The sequence below is a fragment of the Lissotriton vulgaris genome, chromosome 1_1, assembly GCF_964263255.1.
Source record: "Lissotriton vulgaris chromosome 1_1, aLisVul1.2, whole genome shotgun sequence".
NCBI lineage: Eukaryota > Metazoa > Chordata > Amphibia > Caudata > Salamandridae > Lissotriton > Lissotriton vulgaris.
In genome coordinates, this window is record NC_141685.1 from 1396987097 (window position 1) to 1397006358 (window position 19262).

At 48.1% G+C, this 19262-nt stretch overlaps 1 protein-coding gene across 1 annotated transcript in view; it reads left to right on the top strand.

Moving 5' to 3' along the window:
* Positions 1–2040: 2040 nt before the first annotated feature.
* The window catches only part of LOC147750574 (galectin-1-like), a 46196-nt gene continuing 28974 nt past the window's right edge, over positions 2041–19262 (top strand). Inside the window, exons 1-2 of the mRNA XM_086966977.1 lie at positions 2041–2214; positions 18773–18852. Of these exons, the coding sequence (XP_086823103.1) occupies positions 2194–2214; positions 18773–18852 (101 nt within the window). The 5' untranslated portion in view covers positions 2041–2193. The remainder of the gene's footprint in view (positions 2215–18772; positions 18853–19262) is intronic.

Below are 19262 nucleotides of genomic sequence, written 5' to 3' on the forward strand. Positions count from 1 at the left end.
GGAAAGATTTTGCCTTATTAGTACCAGTGCAACATACAAAGGCAGCAGTGAGAAAGGTGACCAGTCAACCGTTACAATAGGCGATACACTCCGCAGCAACACAAGTCATATTTTATAACTTTTGATACGTTTGAGATACAAACAATTTATTAGTTTAAATGGTCAGATCATGCAGCAGATCTTGCATTATGAGGCAAATATGGCAGAGCCATAATTTTAGAGAAAACATTTGCAAACTAGGATATTTTGCCATTCATGTTTGAACTGCTGTTGTGGAAAAGGGGATTAGTGCTGATGACAGAAACTCCATGGCTCGGAGACAAATGGCTTGTGTTTCCACATTTTATCGTATTTGGTACATTCTGTGATTAGAAGCATATCCCACTTTGTAAATATATTTTAATGTCAATTACTCATTATACCCTTAAATAATCAAGTGTATCCATTGGTTGATTAAACTGGGCAGTGAAATGCCAAACAAATACTATAAATTGGGATGTCTGTGCATTCTGGCCACACCTCTGGCTCCACCCACAGATCCAATCCTTGGGTTATTCCCGCCCTTTGATTCTCCGCCCACTTTCCCCTACTTTCCCCCCCCCACTTCGACCACAGTGTAAGACTCAGCATCCCTTGACCTGTGATGTGCCGCCGCTGCGGGCACCGCATGTGCCACACATTTACGGAGCCAGGCTTCCGCATAAGGGAGGTGGCCATTATTGTATCCCTAAATGTGGGCACGTTGTCAGTTTGACATTGACTACACTAGAGGGATTTTAAGTTTCTTTAAAAAAATATAGCTAACATTTGGACCTATTCATTTTATTTTGTACAAATTAATTGAATGTGTGTAAAATTTAGCAATGCCCGGGGAATTCTAGTAAAGGGAGCACCCACTAGCAAATAACTAGCGTGTGTGATTGCTGAATTATTTATTACTAACTTTGACGTTGTGCTTTAACTTTGTTTAAAAGTTATCATGAATTCTACCACCAAGAAGCCAATATTGGTAAATATGTGTGCTACAAATAATCCCTAACATACACTGTGCATACAATATATTTAATCTGGTGCTTTAATCATAAGCTGTTTTAAAGTATTGTGATAAAAATCGAATCGTGCTGAAGACAGCCTTGACTGGTGTTGGATCGAGGACCCGGAAGTCTGCACACCTAGCACACAGAGATAAAGCACCTTGTCAGAAAGTTTAGCGTTTTCCCTACAGATGGTGTTTGTTGGCCTGTGGCAGGGTCAGTCACATGTCCTGGATTCCTGGCATTTAATTGAGTCTATCACAGTTCTGCCCCCCAGTGTTTTTGTGCCCCACCTGACACACATTATGTCCGAGGATGGTGATGATGTTAACATTTTGCCCCCTCCTGGAAAATGTCTGCGGACGCCCATGTACACAAAGATGCATTGCAGGCAGGAAACGGGATCACCCCATCAACAAAATCGGCCCCCACCCGCGGTGAAACCTGTCCCCACCCTGCCATCCCACTGGGAAAATGCCCGGTGCCCCGTAGGCCAGTCCGGGCCAGGATCTTTGATTAAATTACCGACGGGAAAGAGATGGAGCAGTGCCCAGGATGCTGAGTTCAGCTCCACTCTGACCAAGTTGTCCCAGGGGATCAGGACCAAATAGGAAACAAGCCCCTGGCCCGAGCCTGCATTGCCCACCCCCTTGCCAACCAATACAAATGAAGCACCGTATTTCTATCACAGGGCATTGCTACAGCTGTTTTTTTAATAGAGAGAACGCTGGTACTGGTAGTCAAACCTACATGACTCTGTAAGTTCCCTTTCACACCCACACTGCCTCTTTTATTTATTTATCTTTCCACTTAATTCTCTCATAGATGATTATAGGTTGATAAGCTTTTTTAGGAAGAAACCTTGAGCCTTGCTGCCCCATCCTCCCCGCCTACACACTGGGTTCTCTGCCAATCACTCTTTTGCAATTTCCCTCAGAATCAGAGGTCACGCCATCTATATGAGTCACTTACCAGCTATATAAGGCGGAACCCTCCTGAGCAACACCAGCCTGAGCAGCAGAGATCGAAGATCCAGCCTGAGCAGCAGAGGCAGTGGATCCAGGCTGAGCAGCAGAGGCAGTAGATCCAGTCTGAGCAGCAGAGGCAGTAGATTCAGCCTAAGCAGCAGAGGCAGTAGATCCTGCCTGAGCAGCAGAGCATGGGGGACCAATGGAAACCGGTGAGTGTGAAGCAATTGAGGAGGTGAGTGTGAGTGACACGATGGAAGCGGTGGTGGGACAATGGAAGAGATGAGTGGGAGTGACACAATAGAAAAGGTGAGTGGGACAATGGAAGAGGCGAGTGGGAGTGACACAATAGAAAAGGTGAGTGGGACAATGGAAGAGGTGAGTGAGGTGACACAATAGAAAAGGTGAGTGGGACAATGGAATAGGTGAGTGTGAGTAACACAATAGAAGAGCTGAGTGGGACAATGGTAGAGGTGTGTGTGAGTGAGACAATGCAAAAGGTGTGAATTGAACAAAGGAAGTGTTGAGTGGGGTGAGATAATGGAAGAGGTGTGTGGGACAATGAAAGAGGTGAGTGAGAGTGGGTCAATGAAGGAAATGAGGGAGAGTGGGCCAGTGGAAGAGGGGAGTGGCACAACAAGAGTTAGGTTTTTGTCGGAGTATTAAAGTTTCCAGAAATTCGTAGACCTCAGCATGGCAATTTGAGGTTTAAAGGATAGGTGGTCAAATATGACACCATCGTTCTGGGCTTGATCATCTAGAGATTGAGGAGAACCAGGAAGGCAGGACACTATTGGACTGGCCAGACTGAGCCGGTTGTTGCCAAAAACAATCACTTCAGTCTTGTCGATGCGCATGACAAGAGTTAGTCTGTTGACCGGGGTGCATAATAAGTTGTGATTTGTTTGCATAGCTGTTAAACTGGTGCCCATACTCTGATGAGTCTGGCCAGTTTGTTATGTACATATTTAGGAGACTGGCACAAAGGAGGAACCGTTTTGGGTGTAAGAGACACCATTTGGCACCACTGTTTCTGAATTTCCCAGGGGGAGCAGCCCAAAGTGTGTTGGGGTTTCTCACCTCCCTATTCACTCTGTGTGATTAGGGGCATGGTTGGAAGTGTGTGGGGGCAGTTTTTTCTTCCGTGTACTCCCTTTGTATGTGCGAAAGGACAAATGAAAAGGTGAGTGTTAGGGGTTAGAGGATGGACAATTCAAGAGAAGAGGTGAGTGTGAGGGGGTCTGGAGTGGCTTTGGTGGGAAAACTGTGTAAGAAGTATGGACATGGATAATGATGGAAGAGGTGAGTGTAAGAGAAGTGATAAAAGGGAGCCGGGAAGGCTGAATGTACGGGGGTGAGGGATAGTGAAAGAGAGGGCCGAGGAGTGAAACATGAAAGGTGGAGACAATGGAAGATGAATTGTTAACGTACAATTGGATAATGATGACGCCAAGTGTGAATATAGTGGAAAGGAGGAAGGAGGAGAATAGACAAAGAGAGAACATAGAGTGACGTGGAGGCAAATGAGTGACACTTGGACACATTATTGTGAAGGTGAGAGGGGGCAATGGAAGGGTGGACTCTGAGGGTATGGCGGAGGGACAGCTTTCGTGAAGACTGTATCTGTGTGAAGCCGAGAGGCAAACCAGGGTGGAGATTGGGTGACCCAGAAAAATGTGTACACACGTGAAGTACATTCGACGATGCTTCACTATTACTAACAACACGTGCCCTTCTTCCCAGTCCTCGTCGAGTGAAGGATGTCTGAAGTCTACGTCACGTGCAGCACCAGGGAGAACGAGCGTCACCTGAGCGTGTGACGTAGGGCAGGCACGCAGCACGCGTGCACTCGTGAGGGAGATTGTAAATCCTCGAGGAGCAACAGGTGGTGTTCTAGAGTGTGTGCCTCACGGGTGAGAGTGCCCCCTGAGTGCACTTGTCGCTTAGAGGTGCGCAACATGTTGCCTCAGTGAGAATACCCGTAAACACAGGCTGTTTACTTTCTTATGCGTTGTCCACACCGCTGCAAAGCATGTATTTCACATGTGATGGTGTCCTGCTCCGATCCTGTGTGTGCGTCAGGGTGTGGAGCGCGCGTGGCAGGAGTGATGAGGCAGTTCAGTCCTCACTGGGGCTGTAGATCACGTGCTGCACGAGTGAGGGTGTTCTTTACTCTTCAGTGTGGGGTTGGTGACTTGCCTATGGGGTCTTCAGATCATGACTTCCTCCAGTGGAGGTGTGTCTATCACCTGCGTGTGTGGTGGAGCTTGAGTGGCATCAGTGAGGTGCTCTTCAATGTTCTGTGTGTATGGTGGCGTTCCTCAGACCTTATTCTGGGTGTGAGACAGGTGCTGCTCGAGGTTGTGATGCGTGTGCTGCACTAAGAATGGAACGCAAAGAATCTTATATAGCGCATTATGCCAAGGCGTCAAAGCGCTAGAAGCAACAGAAAGAAGCATTCGCTAAATTCATGAGAAAAGACAACATGCCATTACGGAAGAGAAGAGAGACACGTTTTTAATTGCTTCCGAAAGGCATAAAAAGAGTCCAGACTAGCAATTTGAGTGGGCAGGGGGTTCACATTTTGGCATCCGCTACAGAAAAGGAGCGGTCGACCCATCCAGCTTTCCTAAGTTTTGGAATAGTCATCTTCTTAAGGCAAGATGACCTAGGATGTCTTTTCTTTCGGGAGTGTACCAATGAAAAGCTGTTCTGAGAGGCACAGACCTTTGCTGGTGTAGAACCTGAAATACCATGAAGAGCGCCTTGAATGTCTAACAGGAAGTCAGTGAAGGGAGCGCAAACCCTCCCTTTCTGAGCGATGTTTGGGGACATTCAGAAGTAGGTGTGCCGCCGCATTCTGAGTGACCTGCAATCTGATGAGCGAGGACACTTCTGCTGTCTAAATATAAGCGTTACAATAATCAAGGCACCATGGGGCATACCAACAACCATTAGAGATAAACAACGCTAAAGCGCGTTTAGCGATGTTTATCCTATCGCTGGATTTCATCGCTGTGATAGCGCTGTATCCACAACGCTTTTCACAACAGCGATAAAAAATCCAGCGAAAGCGGGGAAATTGCCGTTTTGCAGGGAACATCGCTGGAAAACCAGCGATGTTCCCTGCAAAACGGCGATAACCTTGCTGATGCGACCCTGTGGTCGTATCAGCATATTCAACCCCCTATGTTAAGCATAGGTAAGTCAGGATTTTAGCAGGCGTTAGTTTTTGGCGTTAAACCGCCGTTTTCGCCAAAATATAATGTGTGCTAAAATCCTGTGGGCTGCCTTGTAAATATTGCAATGTGAACATCAGCAATATTTTACATGGTAGTCCATCCAAGGTAAGCCCAGTGACGCCCACTTTGCCTCTCAGAGATGCAAAGGGAGGCGTCTGGAAAAAGGGTACTAACATGCGATTATGCATGTTAGCACCCTCTTGTAAATAGGACAATAGTTTTCTCTCCACTTTTTTGGCTTTTTAAGCCAAAAAAGCGGAGATAAAGCCCTTGTTAATATGCCCCCATGTTTTCAGAGCAATTGCTACTGCCACTCTAGGCTCCACCAAAAGGAATGCAAAGATTTTTTTAATGGATTTTGATTATATAAAAACAGGAGCTTACAGTTCTATTGACCTGTGTGTCAAAAGTGAGAGAATTGTCAAAAATGACACCTACGTTTTTGCCTGAAGCCACAGGGGTAGGTAATGGGTCGCACATCTCAGGCCACCAGATTTCTGATGATACCGATTGCTGTGCTCCAAAAACCAGGATCTCGTCTTATCGGCATTTAATTTCAGATGATTTTCCTTCATCCAGGTACTAACGCTGACCATGCAGAATTTAATCTTGTCAGCTGTCCCAGGCAAATCATCAGTTAAAGAAACAATGATTTGTAATTCGTCTGCTTAAGACAGCACCTGAAAGTCAAACGACCTCACCAGTCTGGCCAGGGGTGCAACATATGTGTTAAAAACGGTCTGAATGAGGGAGGTCCCCTTTGAAACTCCGCAGGGAAGCTGGAAAGGATCAGCCCTGAACTTGCCACAGCTGACTTTATGAGTCCTATTAGTCAGAAAGGACTCTAAAAGTTCAAAAGCCGTATCATTCACCTCTGCCTGATGTAGTCTTTGCACCAGGCGGGATGGGGATATCGTATTGAATGCAGTTGACAAATCCAGCGTTACCAGAATAGCAGCACCTACCCAATCTACCTGGCACTGTATAGAATTTGCAGCGGCAATCAATGTCGACTCTGTGCTATGACCACTGCAAAATCCATTTTGTGAGGGTCTAAAAGATCATGTGGAGTTATGAACTTAACCAGTTCCTGGTTTAAATATGTGTCTAAAATCTTTGCTGGTGCAGGCTGCAGCGAAATAAGGTGCAGATTTTTAAGATCCTCCGCATCCCCACTAGGCTTTTTTTCGGAGGGGGAGGACTACTGCTTCCTTCCACAGTTGAGGAAATACTCCTGTGGGCAAAATCTGATGGAAAACTCTTGCAGGAAAGGCACAATCAGGTATGGAGGACGTTGAAGAATTGTAGGAGGACAGGGACCATCAGGTGATCCTGATTTTAAGCTCATAAGAAGATTTTCTGCTTCAGACAAGGAGATTAGAGTAAAAGCTGACAAAACAGAGAGCACATAATGGTCGAACGCATATTCCGTTACCAATGCAGAGGGAAGTTCTTTCTCCAGTACGTTGAACTCAGACTAGATCTTTAAGATCTTGTCTTTGAAATACGCTGCAACATTATTGCAAAAACTTTGAGAGCTTTCCAAGGGTTGCTGAGTACCCGGTATGCAAAGCTCTTTGACCACCTTGAATAATACATTGGGAGTGTTGGTGACAGTTCAAATTTTTCTAATTTAACTAGTGGATTTGGCTGCGGCACTAGCACGTTTATATATAAGTAACACTTCTTTGTGTTTACCTTTTTCTTCTGATGTAGAATTAGCCCTCCATTTTTCTTTTGCCTCCAGCACTGCCTTCTTAGTATTTTCAATTCTTCCGAGAACCAGGGTGCGGAAGCTTTGGCTCTAGTGCAAATCATAGATTTAATAGAAGCGACCTGGTCAATGGTGCCCGTAAGCCAGTTTTTAAAGTTATCTGCACTAAGTTTATGGGCATAATTATTATTTTCAAAAGTCTCTCTAAGCGCAGATGTCATATCTTCTGCAGAGATTTTATTCCAACTCCTAAAGAGTATAGGTTTATCCTGTGACTGTCCTACTTTCGTCTGCGTTAACATTCTATAAGTCACCCCTGAGTGGTCCACCCAGCTTAAAGGAAGAGTATCCCCCACCGACAATGCTTCATGGTTGGTAAAAATCCATTCCAATTTATGTCCTACTGTATGGGTCGGGGATTTGACCAGTTGGATAAATCCAAAGCTTGACATACATCCCAGCAGTTTGATGGAGTCATTGCGCCCCTTATCTTCCAAGTGGGAGTTAAAATCACCCAATGTAGTGAGCAAGGTAAAGACATTCGGCCCCAGGACTCGATAAACTGAGACCAAGAGCCAGGGGGTGATATATCAGTAACCCGGAGAGTGAGATATTCTTGATCACTTTAAGTTTAAACTCTGCCACCTCACACATCCCGTCAAAGTCCACACTAATTGGCTCTAAGGTGCACCTAATAGACTTTATTTTAGTATAATAGCCACACCCCTCTATGGAGGGGCCAGTCAAGCCTAACAATCATAAAGCCTGAGGGGACAGATGACACCAGGTCGGGTCCTGAATCCCCCTAAGCTTAGGTCTCCGTAATGATAAACATTCTAGATCCAACATCAGAAGGACTCTTCCATGTTCTGTGTGTGGTGGCGTTTCTCAGAGGTGCAGATCACATGCCTCCTCAGTGTGTGACCGGTGCTGCTTGAAGTTGCAGCGCGTGTGCTGCACTAAGTGTCTTCAGTATTCAGCGTGTGTCGGTGATGTCTGCCCTGGTGTGGCCTCAGTGTGTGACTAGTTATCTAGAGTGGGTTTGTTCACAGGTGAGAGGGCAGGCACTGCTGCTCAAGAGAGAATGCTCATCTTCTTAGATAGTCACGGTGTGAGGCACCAGGCAAGAGCATCTCAGTTCCCACTGTGCGACAGCGACACTCAGTAATGCCCTGCATTAGTGAGGGTGTGTCACTATCCTGTGTACGTGACAGGTGGTGCTCAGGGTTGCCAAGAGTGGATTCGTGTAGTGCAAAAGGTGCTCTTCAGTTCTGATTATTTGACGAGTTTACTGTGGTACAGAACATGTGCCGCATCAGTGAGGGGGTTCTTCGGTCGTCTTTGGTTCCCCGGGGTCTTAGGTGTTCAGAGAATGTGCAGCGCTAGTGAGAGAACTTCGTGTCATGTGGTGTTCAGCGCTGTAGAGTATTTGCTTCTCTACTGAGGCAGCTTTTCGATTCCCGATGAATGATTGGTCAATCTGGGCAGGGGCTGAACGCAGGCCCCTGCAGCCCCTGGGGAGCAGGTGGGGACCCCAAACCTTTAGGGGGCTCTAACCCTTCAGGCGGTCCCCACTGAGCCCAAGACCAATGATTATCTGTGAGAGATAGGCTACTCAGAAGCCTCTATCACATTCTGCAGGGGGGGGGGGCTCATAATATTGTGTTACACCAGTGGATCTGAGCTGAACATGTGCTGCACTAGTGTGAATGGACTCTCCATATGTCATTGTGTGACAAGCATACAAGGGGCTACAATGCATATGCTATACTAGTGAGGGTGCTCTTCAACCCGTAGTATGTGCCAAGGGGCCTGGGCACGTCATAGGCACTACTCAGTACCCGCTTTTAACAGGGAGTTATGAGGATGCATTAAGGAGAGGGTGTTCCAGGGAGTTCTGAGGATGCATCAAGGATGAAGTGTACGATGGAGTACTGAGAATGCACTAAGGAGAGGGTGTACCAGGGAGTTTTTGGAGGATGCAAGAAGGAGAGGGTGTACATGGGAGTTGTGAGGATGAATTAGGGAGAGGGTGTACCAGCAAGTTCTGAGGATGCATTAAGGAGAGGTGTACCACGGAGTTCTGAGGGTGCACTAAGGCGAGTTGTGTACCAAGGAGTTCTGAGGATGCATTAAGGAGAGGGTGTACCACGGAGTTCTGAGGGTGCATTAAGGAGAGGGTGTACCAGCAAGTTCTGAGGATGCATTAAGGAGAGGGTGTACCAGCAAGTTCTGAGGATGCATTAAGGAGAGGTGTACCACGGAGTTCTGAGGATGCATTAGGAAGAGGGTGTACCACGGAGTTCTGAGGATGCATTAAGGAGAGGTGTACCACGGAGTTCTAGGATGCATTAGGGAGAGGGTGTACCACAGAGTTCTGAGGATGCATTAAGGAGAGGGTGTACCAGCAAGTTCTGAGGATGCATTAAGGAGAGGGTGTACCAGCAAGTTCTGAGGATGCATTAAGGAGAGGTTGTACCACGGAGTTCTGAGGATGCATTAAGGAGAGGGTGTACCAGGGAGTTTTTGGAGGATGCATGAAGGAGAGGGTGTACACGGGAGTTCAGAGGATGAATTAGAGAGAGGGTGTACCAAGGAGTTCTGAGGATGCATTAGGGAGAGGGTGTACCTCAGGGTTCTGAAGATGCATTAAGAAGAGGGTGTACCAGGGAGTTCTGAGGATGCATTAAGTAGAGGGTGTGAGAAAAACAAGGACCCCCTGGTTATCAATACAGACTCCTAGGGCAGGGTAAACACCTATGTGTCCTAGGCTTTTTTACCCACTTAAGTAGAGGGTGTACAGGGAGTTCTGAGGGTGCACTAAGGAGAGTTGTGTACCTCGGAGTTCTTAGGATGCTTTAGGGAGAGGATGTGCCTCAGAGGTCTGAGGATGCATTAGGGAGAGGGTGTACCTCAGGGTTCTGAGGATGCATTAGGGAGAGGGTGTACCACGGAGTTCTGAGGATCCATTAAAAAGAGGTGTACACGGGAGTTCAGAGGATGAATCAGGGAGAGGGTGTACCAAGGAGTTCTGAGGATGCATTAGGGAGAGGGTGTAGCTCAGGGTTCTGAGGATGCATTAAGGAGAGGGTGTACCAGGGAGTTCTGAGGATGCATTAAGTAGAGGGTGTTGAGGGAGTTCTGAGGGTGCACTAATGAGAGTTGTGTACCTCGGAGTACTTAGGATGCTTTAGGGAGAGGGTGTACCTCAGAGTTCTGAGGATGCATTAGGGAGAGGGTGTACCTCAGGGTTCTGAGGATGCATTAAGGAGAGGGTGTACCAAGGAGTTCTGAGGATGCATTAAGGAGAGGGTGTACAACGGAGTTCTGAGGATGCATTAGGGAGAGGGTGTACAATGGAGTTCTGAGGATGCTTTAGGGAGAGGGTGTACCTCAGAGAGTTCTGAGGATGCATTAGGGAGAGGGTGTGCCAAGGAGTTCTGAGGATGCATTAAGGAGAGGGTGTACAACGGAGTTCTGAGAATGCATTATGGAGACGGTGTACCTCAGTGTTCTGAGGATGCATTAAGTAGAGGGTGTACAGGGAGTTCTGAGGGTGCACTAAGGAGAGTTGTGTACCACGGAGTTCTGAGGATGCATTAGGGAGATGGTGTACCTCAGGGTTCTGAGGATCCACTAAAGAGAGGGTGTACCAAGGAGTTCTGAGGATGCATTAAGGAGAGGGCATACCAGGGAGTTCTGAGGATACGCTAAGGATAGTGCTCTTCCATTCACAGTACAGAGATCTGGAGGGGTGCATAGAATATGCTACACTATTGACGGTGCCCTGCGATCGCTAGTGTAGGGCAGGAGGTGCGAGGGGCTTCTGGGCATGCACTGCACTCCTGAGGGTGCTCTTCAGTCCTCAGGGTTGACAGAGCGTGCCCAGGGGCTGTATTAATAAGGTAGGTCTTCAATCTTCACTGCACGAAGAGTGCTGAGGGATTTAGGAATGTGTTGCACTACTGAGGTTGCTCTATCAAAGGCAGTATAAGGCAGAGTATGTTCACGAGAGCAGAAAATACTAGTGAGGGTGTTCAGAACGTGGTCCCGGTAGTTCTTAGGCATGCAGACAATGTACAGCACTAGCGAGGGTGTTCTGCAATGTGGTCCAGGTAGATCTTAGGCGTGCAGACAATGTACAGCACTAGTGAGGGTGTTCGTCAATGGGGTCCAAGTAGATCTTAGATGTGCAGACAATGTACAGCACTAGTGAGGGTGTTCGTCAATGGGGTCCAGGTAGATCTTAGATGTGCAGACAATGTACAGCACTAGCGAGGGTGTTCTGCAATGTCGCCCAGGTACATCTTAGGCGTGCAGACAATGTACAGCACTAGTGGGGTACGCCTCAGTTGGTGACACTGGTGGTCAGTGGTAGAAAGACTATGATACACTGGGTAGGGTGCTTTTCATGCTACAGTGTGTGAAGGAGAGTGCACAGGGTGAAGAGAAAGCGCTGCACTAGTCTATAATATTCAGTGAGAGTCAGGAGGTTAGTAAAGGTGCATAGAATATGCTCCACCAGCATGGTGCTCTTCAGTACTCAGTGTGTGAAGCAGTCAGTGGTATATGCTGCACTGGTGAGGGTCCAGACTTCAGTGTGTGACACAGCCTTGGGATATATGCTGCACTGGTGCAGGTGATCTTCAGTACTCAGTGTGTAACACAGTCAGTGGTATATGCTGCACTGGTGAGGGTCCAGACTTCAGTGTGTGACACAGCCTTGGGGTATATGCTGCACTGGTGAGGGTCCAGACTTCAGTGTATGACACAGTGAGTGGTATATGCTGCACTGGTGAGGGTCCAGACTTCAGTGTATGACACAGTCAGGGGTATATGCTGCACTGGTGAGGGTGCTCTTCAGTCCTCAGTGTGTGACACAGTCAGGGGTATATGCTGCACTGGTGAGGGGGCTCTTCAGTCCTCAGTGTGTGACACAGTCAGGGGTATATGCTGCCCTAGTGAGGGTGCTCTCCAGACTTCAGTATGACACGGTCAGGGGTATATGCTGCACTAGTGAGGGTGCTCTTCAGTCCTCAGTGTGTGACATAGGGGTATATGCTGCACTGGTGAGGGTCCAGACTTCAGTGTATGACACAGTCAGGGGTATATGCTGCACTGGTGAGGGTGCTCTTCAGTCCTCAGTGTATGACACAGTCTGGGGTATATGCTGCACTAGGGAGGGTGCTCTCCAGACTTCAGTGTATGACACAGTCAGGGGTATATGCGTCACTAGTGAGGAAGCTCTCCAGACTTCAGGGTATGACACATTCTGGGGTATATGCTGCACCGGTGAGGGTGTTCTCCAGACTTCAGTGTATGACACAGTCAGGGGTATATGCTGCACTAGTGAGGGTGCTCTGCAGACCTCAGTGTATGACTCGGTCAGGGGTATATGCTGCACTGGTGAGGGTGCTCTCCAGACCCCAGTGTATGACACAGTCAGGGGTATATGCTGCACTAGTGAGGGTGCTCTCCAGACTTCAGTGCATGACACGGTTAGGGGTATATGCTGCACTGGTGAAGGTGCTCTTCAGACTTCAGTGTATGACACAGTCAGGGGTATATGCTGCACTGGTGAGGGTGCTCTCCAGACCCCAGTGTATGACACGGTCAGGGGTATATGCTGCACTAGTGAGGGTGCTCTTCAGACTTCAGTGTGTGACACAGTCAGGGGTATATGCTGCACTAGTGAGGGTGCTCTCCAGACTTCAGTATGACACGGTCAGGGGTATATGCTGCACTAGTGAGGGTGCTCTTCAGACTTCAGTGTGTGACACAGTCAGGGGTATATGCTGCACTAGTGAGGGTGCTCTCCAGACTTCGGTATGACACGGTCAGGGTTATATGCTGCACTAGTGAGGGTGCTCTCCAGACTTCATTGTATGATACATTCTGGGGTATATGCTGCACCGGTGAGGGTGCTCTCCAGACTTCAGGGTATGACACAGTCAGGGGTATATGCTGCACTGGTGAGGGTGCTCTCCAGACTTCAGTGTATGACACGGTCAGGGGTATATGCTGCACTGGTGAGGGTGCTCTCCAGACTTCAGTGTATGACTCAGTCAGGGGTATATGCTGCACTAGTGAGGGTGCTCTCCAGACTTCAGTATTTGACACAGTCAGGGGTATATGCTGCACTAGTGAGGGTGCTCTCCAGACTTCAGTATTTGACACAGTCAGGGGTATAGGCTGCACTAGTGAGGGTGCTCTCCAGACTTCAGTATTTGACACAGTCAGGGGTATATGCTGCACTGGTGAAGGTGCTCTCCAGACTTCAGTGTGTGACACAGTCAGGGGAATATGCCGCACTAGTGAGGGTGCTCTCCAGACTTCAGTGTGTGACACAGTCAGGGGCATATGCTGCACCGGTGAAGGTGCTCTCCAGGCCTCAGTGTATGACACAGTAAGGGGTATATGCTGCACTGGTGAAGGTGCTCTCCAGACTTCAGTATTTGACACAGTCAGGGGTATATGCTGCACTAGTGAGGGTGCTCTTCAGACTTCAGTGTGTGACACAGTCAGGGGTATATGCTGCACTAGTGAGGGTGCTCTCCAGACTTCAGTATGACACGGTCAGGGGTATATGCTGCACTAGTGAGGGTTCTCTCCAGACTTCAGTGTGTGACACAGTCAGGGGAATATGCCGCACTAGTGAGGGTGCTCTCCAGACTTCAGTGTGTGGCACAGTCAGGGGTATATGCTGCACCGGTGAGGATGCTCTCCAGACTTCAGTATTTGACACAGTCAGGGGTGTATGCTGCACTAGTGAGGGTGCTCTCCAGACTTCAGTGTGTGACACAGTCAGGGGTATATGCCGCACTAGTGAGGGTGCTCTCCAGACTTCAGTGTGTGACACAGTCAGGGGTATATGCTGCACCGGTGAGGGTGCTCTCCAGACTTCAGTGTATGACACAGTCAGGGGTATATGCTGCACTGGTGAGGGTGCTCTCCAGACCTCAGTGTATGACCCGGTCAAGGGTATATGCTGCACTGGTGAGGGTGCTCTCCAGACTTCAGTGTATGACTCAGTCAGGGGTATATGCTGCACTAGTGAGGGTGCTCTTCAGTCCTCAGTGTGTGACACAGTCAGGGGTATATGCTGCACTGGTGAGGGTGCTCTCCAGACTTCAGTATATGACTCGGTCAGGGGTATATGCTGCACTAGTGAGGGTGCACTTCAGTCCTCAGTGTGTGACACAGTCAGGGGTATATGCTGCACTGGTGAGGGTGCTCTCCAGACTTCAGTGTGTGACACAGTCAGGGGTATATGCTGCACTGGTGAGGGTGCTCTCCAGACTTCAGTGTATGACACGGTCAGGGGTATATGCTGCACTAGTGAGGGTGCTCTTCAGTCCTCAGTGTGTGACACAGTCAGGAGTATATGCTGCACTGGGGAGGGTGCTCTCCAGACTTCAGTGTATGACACAGTCAGGAGTATATGCTGCACTAGTGAGGGTGCTCTGCAGACTTCAGTGTGTGACACAGTCAGGGGTATATGCTGCACTAGTGAGGGTGCTCTCCAAAGCTATAATACCTGGGGCCTTCCCAATATCACAGGCCACTACAAATGTGGGAACTGCAGCGTTTGCCCGCTAACTGAGAACACTAAAACACTTGCTCTGGAACCGAATAAAACGTGGACCATTAGTTCACATACTAACTGCAACAGCTCAAACGTGGTGTATCTAATCACATGCCCCTGCAACCTGAGGTATGTAGGGATGACCGGCAGAAGAATAAAACAGCACATCTGCGAACACAGGAGTACTATCCGATGCCAGAAGTCAATGACAAAACTGACAGAGCATTTTCTATCCATGAAACACAGCCCGAATGACATCAAATGGACAGTCATAGAACAAATTGACAATAGCAGGTACCAAACGCAACGTCTATTCGAAAAGGAGCAACGTTGGATTTATAGACTTTCCACGCACAAATCTAGCTTAAATGACAATATCCCATGCAACTCTGTCCTCCCTAAGTAACAGCAGACCGGGATTGGTGTCCAAAGCTAGGGGCTTCCCCTGCACGTAATTCAATGTAAGAGACACTGTGGAACACCGGTTTTATTTAAAAGAAAAAAAAATTGATAATTTTTTGATTGATTGTATGAATATGGGGTTCTCCTCTGGACACAATGCCACTATAGAGACACTATGGAGCACTCCTGTAACAATACCGATCCAACAGGGTTTGCTAGTGAGTCCACTATTCCCTTGGATCCTCCACTCTGCCCACTAGTGTTAAATAGCATTATCGCTAATGATTCTACTACTTCCTATGATCCTCAACTCTGCCCACGAGCATTTATTTTAATGTTAATTTATGTTATTTTGTCTCTCTGTAGCAACAATCACTCTTCCTGAGCATTAAAGCCCCTAATTCAAACAACAGTGTTTTCTTGTGAGGCGCATTGCCCGATAAAACAACAGTGTTTTCTTGTGAGGCGCATTGCCCGATAAAGTTTTCAGGTCCACAACAGGTACAGGGTCTTTGACACTGATTAGCTACTAGGTGCCTGACAACTAATGATGCTCCATGAGCAGTCAGTCAAGCCCCCGCGACCGGCAGCATTCACTGGCTGCGGCAGGGGGGTGACGCGTTCATCCTAACCACACCCTTCCCGGAAGCAGTCAACTCCTTATTACTGCCACGAAGGGCTCGATCTCCACACTACGGGGCTCCCTTTGAAACAGCATAGGCACGACTTGCACCCGTCTTCCCTCCACAAGTAAAGTTGTTTTATTTAATCGCCGAAGCCGAAGGGTATTAATACCGGAGGCGCATTTTTTCTTCGCCTTCATTACTACCTGCCTGACCTCGCTGTTTTTCATCGACAGATTGTTGCGAGGGCTTCATATTGCAGGTTCGGGGACGCCCATGGAGCCATAAATTCCAGCGCTCCTTGTAAGATATTACTAAACGCCAAGCAGTGTTTGATTAAAGTTTATTAATTTCTCATCTATTAACTTTCGCTCACACGTAGGAGGTACCCTGGTACCGTCAGGTTCCCTCGGAAAGCGCGTTTGATTTGGATGCAGATATGTATGTGCTGACAGTAGCTACGCGCACGTACCACGATCACTTCTACCTCGACCACGAGGCATGACACCCACAATGCTTATTACTCTGTGTGCCTGCCTCTTCCACTAGCGCTGGCCACACGTATGGATGATAGCTCACAAGTAATACGTTTCCAGTGGGTTGAACCAATATAGATACAGAGATACAGCTTTTTTGTAACAAGCACGTAATGTCTGAAAGTTCTATTGGCCATAGAACACACACTCTCAGTTAGTGTGAATCATTGTTGGTCCGCCACCAGATAATACCACTGATGTTGTGGGGACCTCACAAGGTGCACTTATCATGATAAGATCTATATATGTGTATTTGTTTGTATATATATGTCTGTTACCCACAACCCTCTCCCCACCCCTTTTTTTCCCTAGGTTTTTTTCCAGAATTCAGGAGAAGAACACACTTTTTGATTTAGAATCACATTTTGTGATTCTGACTTCGCTACCAACGTGGACAGGGTGCGCCTTAGCGTGCGTAGACCATCCAGTTGGCGCTACATTGGTCCTGATGAAAACCTTACAATCACACATAGGTTGAAACATGTAGACCTCTTTTTAACTACACTATACGACTTATTAAAACACCAACAGCCCACCTAATCGGGCAACAGGAGTCCCACATTTTAATTAGTATCCAAGACACTCCAGAATAAAGTCTTTGAGTGGGTAACATTGGATACCTTTTAAACACATGATTACCTCTCTTGTACATATAAAGAAGAAACCAGCTCCACTGTAGTCAGGTGTCGCAGCACACTTGGACGGCACTCGGCTGTTCAGGTGGGACCCCGATGATGAAGCATGTCACCAACCAGGTGGGTGAGTGAGGGGTCTTCTAAAGGACAAAGGATGTCCCATAATGGGTTCTGATTAACGCACCTCGCCCTCCCCTACTGAGGTTGGGATTTATTGAAAGGGTTTACTCCTTACTTTGTTGTTTAGTTCTGATATAAGGGGACCAGGAGTCCTGACCCTGTCTCCACTGGCAAAATACCCTTCTACTCCCATATTGTTTCGCAAAATGACAGCCAATCTAGTCAGTGCAAATAATGAGTGCACCAATGAAGGAGCTTTTAAAACCTCAGTGTGTAACACGTGGTCACGGGAACAAATTCTATGCGGCACAAGTGATGGTGCTCCCCAGGCCTCAGCGTGGGAAGTGCAATTAATGACTGCACCAGTGAAGGTGCTTTTTTGTTCTCAGCGTGTGCCGGGGCCGTTCAAGGGAGGAGCTCCAACAGTGAGAATGTTATTAAATTGTGGGAGGAGCTGAGAATGTGATGCACACATGAGGGTGTTCTTCAATCCTTTATGTATGACGGTGGATCTGAGAAGTGCAAATAACGTGCAGCACTAGTGAGTATGATTCACTCCCCAGGGTGTGATAGGGACCCCTCTGAGGTCCACACAATGTGCTGCTCTTGTGAAAGTGGTCTAATTGTTTGTCAGTTCCTAGTGTGTGCCAGGAAGTCACCAGGGTGCAGACTGCGCTGTAATATTAAGGTGACGTTTCAATCCTCAGGGGTGCATGACGTGGTGCTCGAGTAAGGATGATCTACAATCCGCAGTGAGAGTGTTTTTCAATCTTCTAAGTGTGGTAGGAGTGCACATGACATGCTGCCCAGGAGAGAGTGCATTTCTTGCCTGGGAAACTCTGGGTGCAAGAAATGTGCTGCACTTGTGAGGGTTCTCTTCAGTAGTACGTGTGCAACCGGTTTGCATACAATATACTCCACTAATGAAGGTGCTGTTCAGTCCTCAGTGAGTGGATGTCAGATGTGGACATGTTTTGCTGCTTCATGGAGGGTCTCTTCACATCACGTGGCAGGGACCGAAGTCCACTTCTCAGCAAGGCTAGAGTTGTCAGGAAGTCCCTGAAACCCCTGCAGTGTCCCATGATGCACGCCTTGGAGCTGCTGCTGGAAATACTGACTCACATTTTGTAATGCACCTGATTCAGGAGTCATGTGGACTCTTTTCTGTGATCCGGGTCACATCACATGTAATGTGCCTTTTTGTCATGTTGCCACTGGTCTTCATTTTGTGTGATGTCCCAATATGGTTTTAAAACATGGAAAAGCCTACCTCTTCCTGGTCGCAGAATCACCATGGCAGTTTTCCAAGGCCGCCATTTGGACCATCCACAGTGGCGCAAAGGAAGTGCCCTTCCCTGACGGTGACACAGCGAACAGGGGTATCCAATATGGAAGGCAAGACCGCCGCGGTCTGTCGAGCCTATTTTGAGTTTCCCCACTGTCAACATTTTCATAGTGGTGAGCCCTCCATGAAAAGGCTAGTGCTGGAGAAACAGAGGGGGCCCTAGGGGGCCCCCAAGCCTTTGCCCCCATGAGAATGCATTCAGGGGGGCACAACATGTGCCCCTCTGTTTGCATGCACCCCAAGTTCCAGCACGGCATGGACTTCACAGTCCATGCAGTTCTGGAAATTCTTTTGCGTTCCACAGCAAAAGAAAAGCCCGCCAGACACAAGTTGTACTCATAATCTGGCGGGTGAGACCATGCACAGCTTCGGTGGTGCTGTGCAAGAGCAAAGCTGCCGCAGCATCACCAAAGTCGTAACCAGGCCCTTTGTTTTCAGCCACTGATATGGTGTCAATGAGGGCAGCACATTGTGTAATCCACCGACCATATTGTAATAGAGGGGGGTCAGAACAATATAGCAACCACCTCCACTCCAATGTCTCAATTTGTTTTCTCTTCTCTCACAGACACTGGTGACCGACAAACTTTGTCTGAGGCCTGGCAAGACTCTAATCATTGAGGGCATTGTACATTGTCAGACCGAACGGTAAGAGTTGGGGTATCTGAGGTGAAGGGAGCACGTTACAGAGGACAGGATAGGCACTGAAGGTGGAGGGCTGGCACCTGTTGGTGGGTCGGGGTGAAAGGGGTGAGAGAGAAGAAAGGACACTTGGAGGCTGAGAGTATGTATCTGTGTCTGGTGTGGAAAGAGAAAGTATGGACGTGCATGGGCTAGGCATTTTGGTGCATCAGGAGGGACAGTGGGGAAAGGCTGGGCATTTAGAAACAGGAGGTGTGAACTGCGGGTAAAAAAGTCTTTAAAATTTCGAGACAACCTGGCGGACATTCTCCTAACTGATTCCGATGTCTTTGTACTCCGCTGGGGACCACTGGTGGCCTACTTATCCAGGGGCTTGACTTCTGCGGTTTGTCCGCAGTGTCCGCCAACAGTGCCGG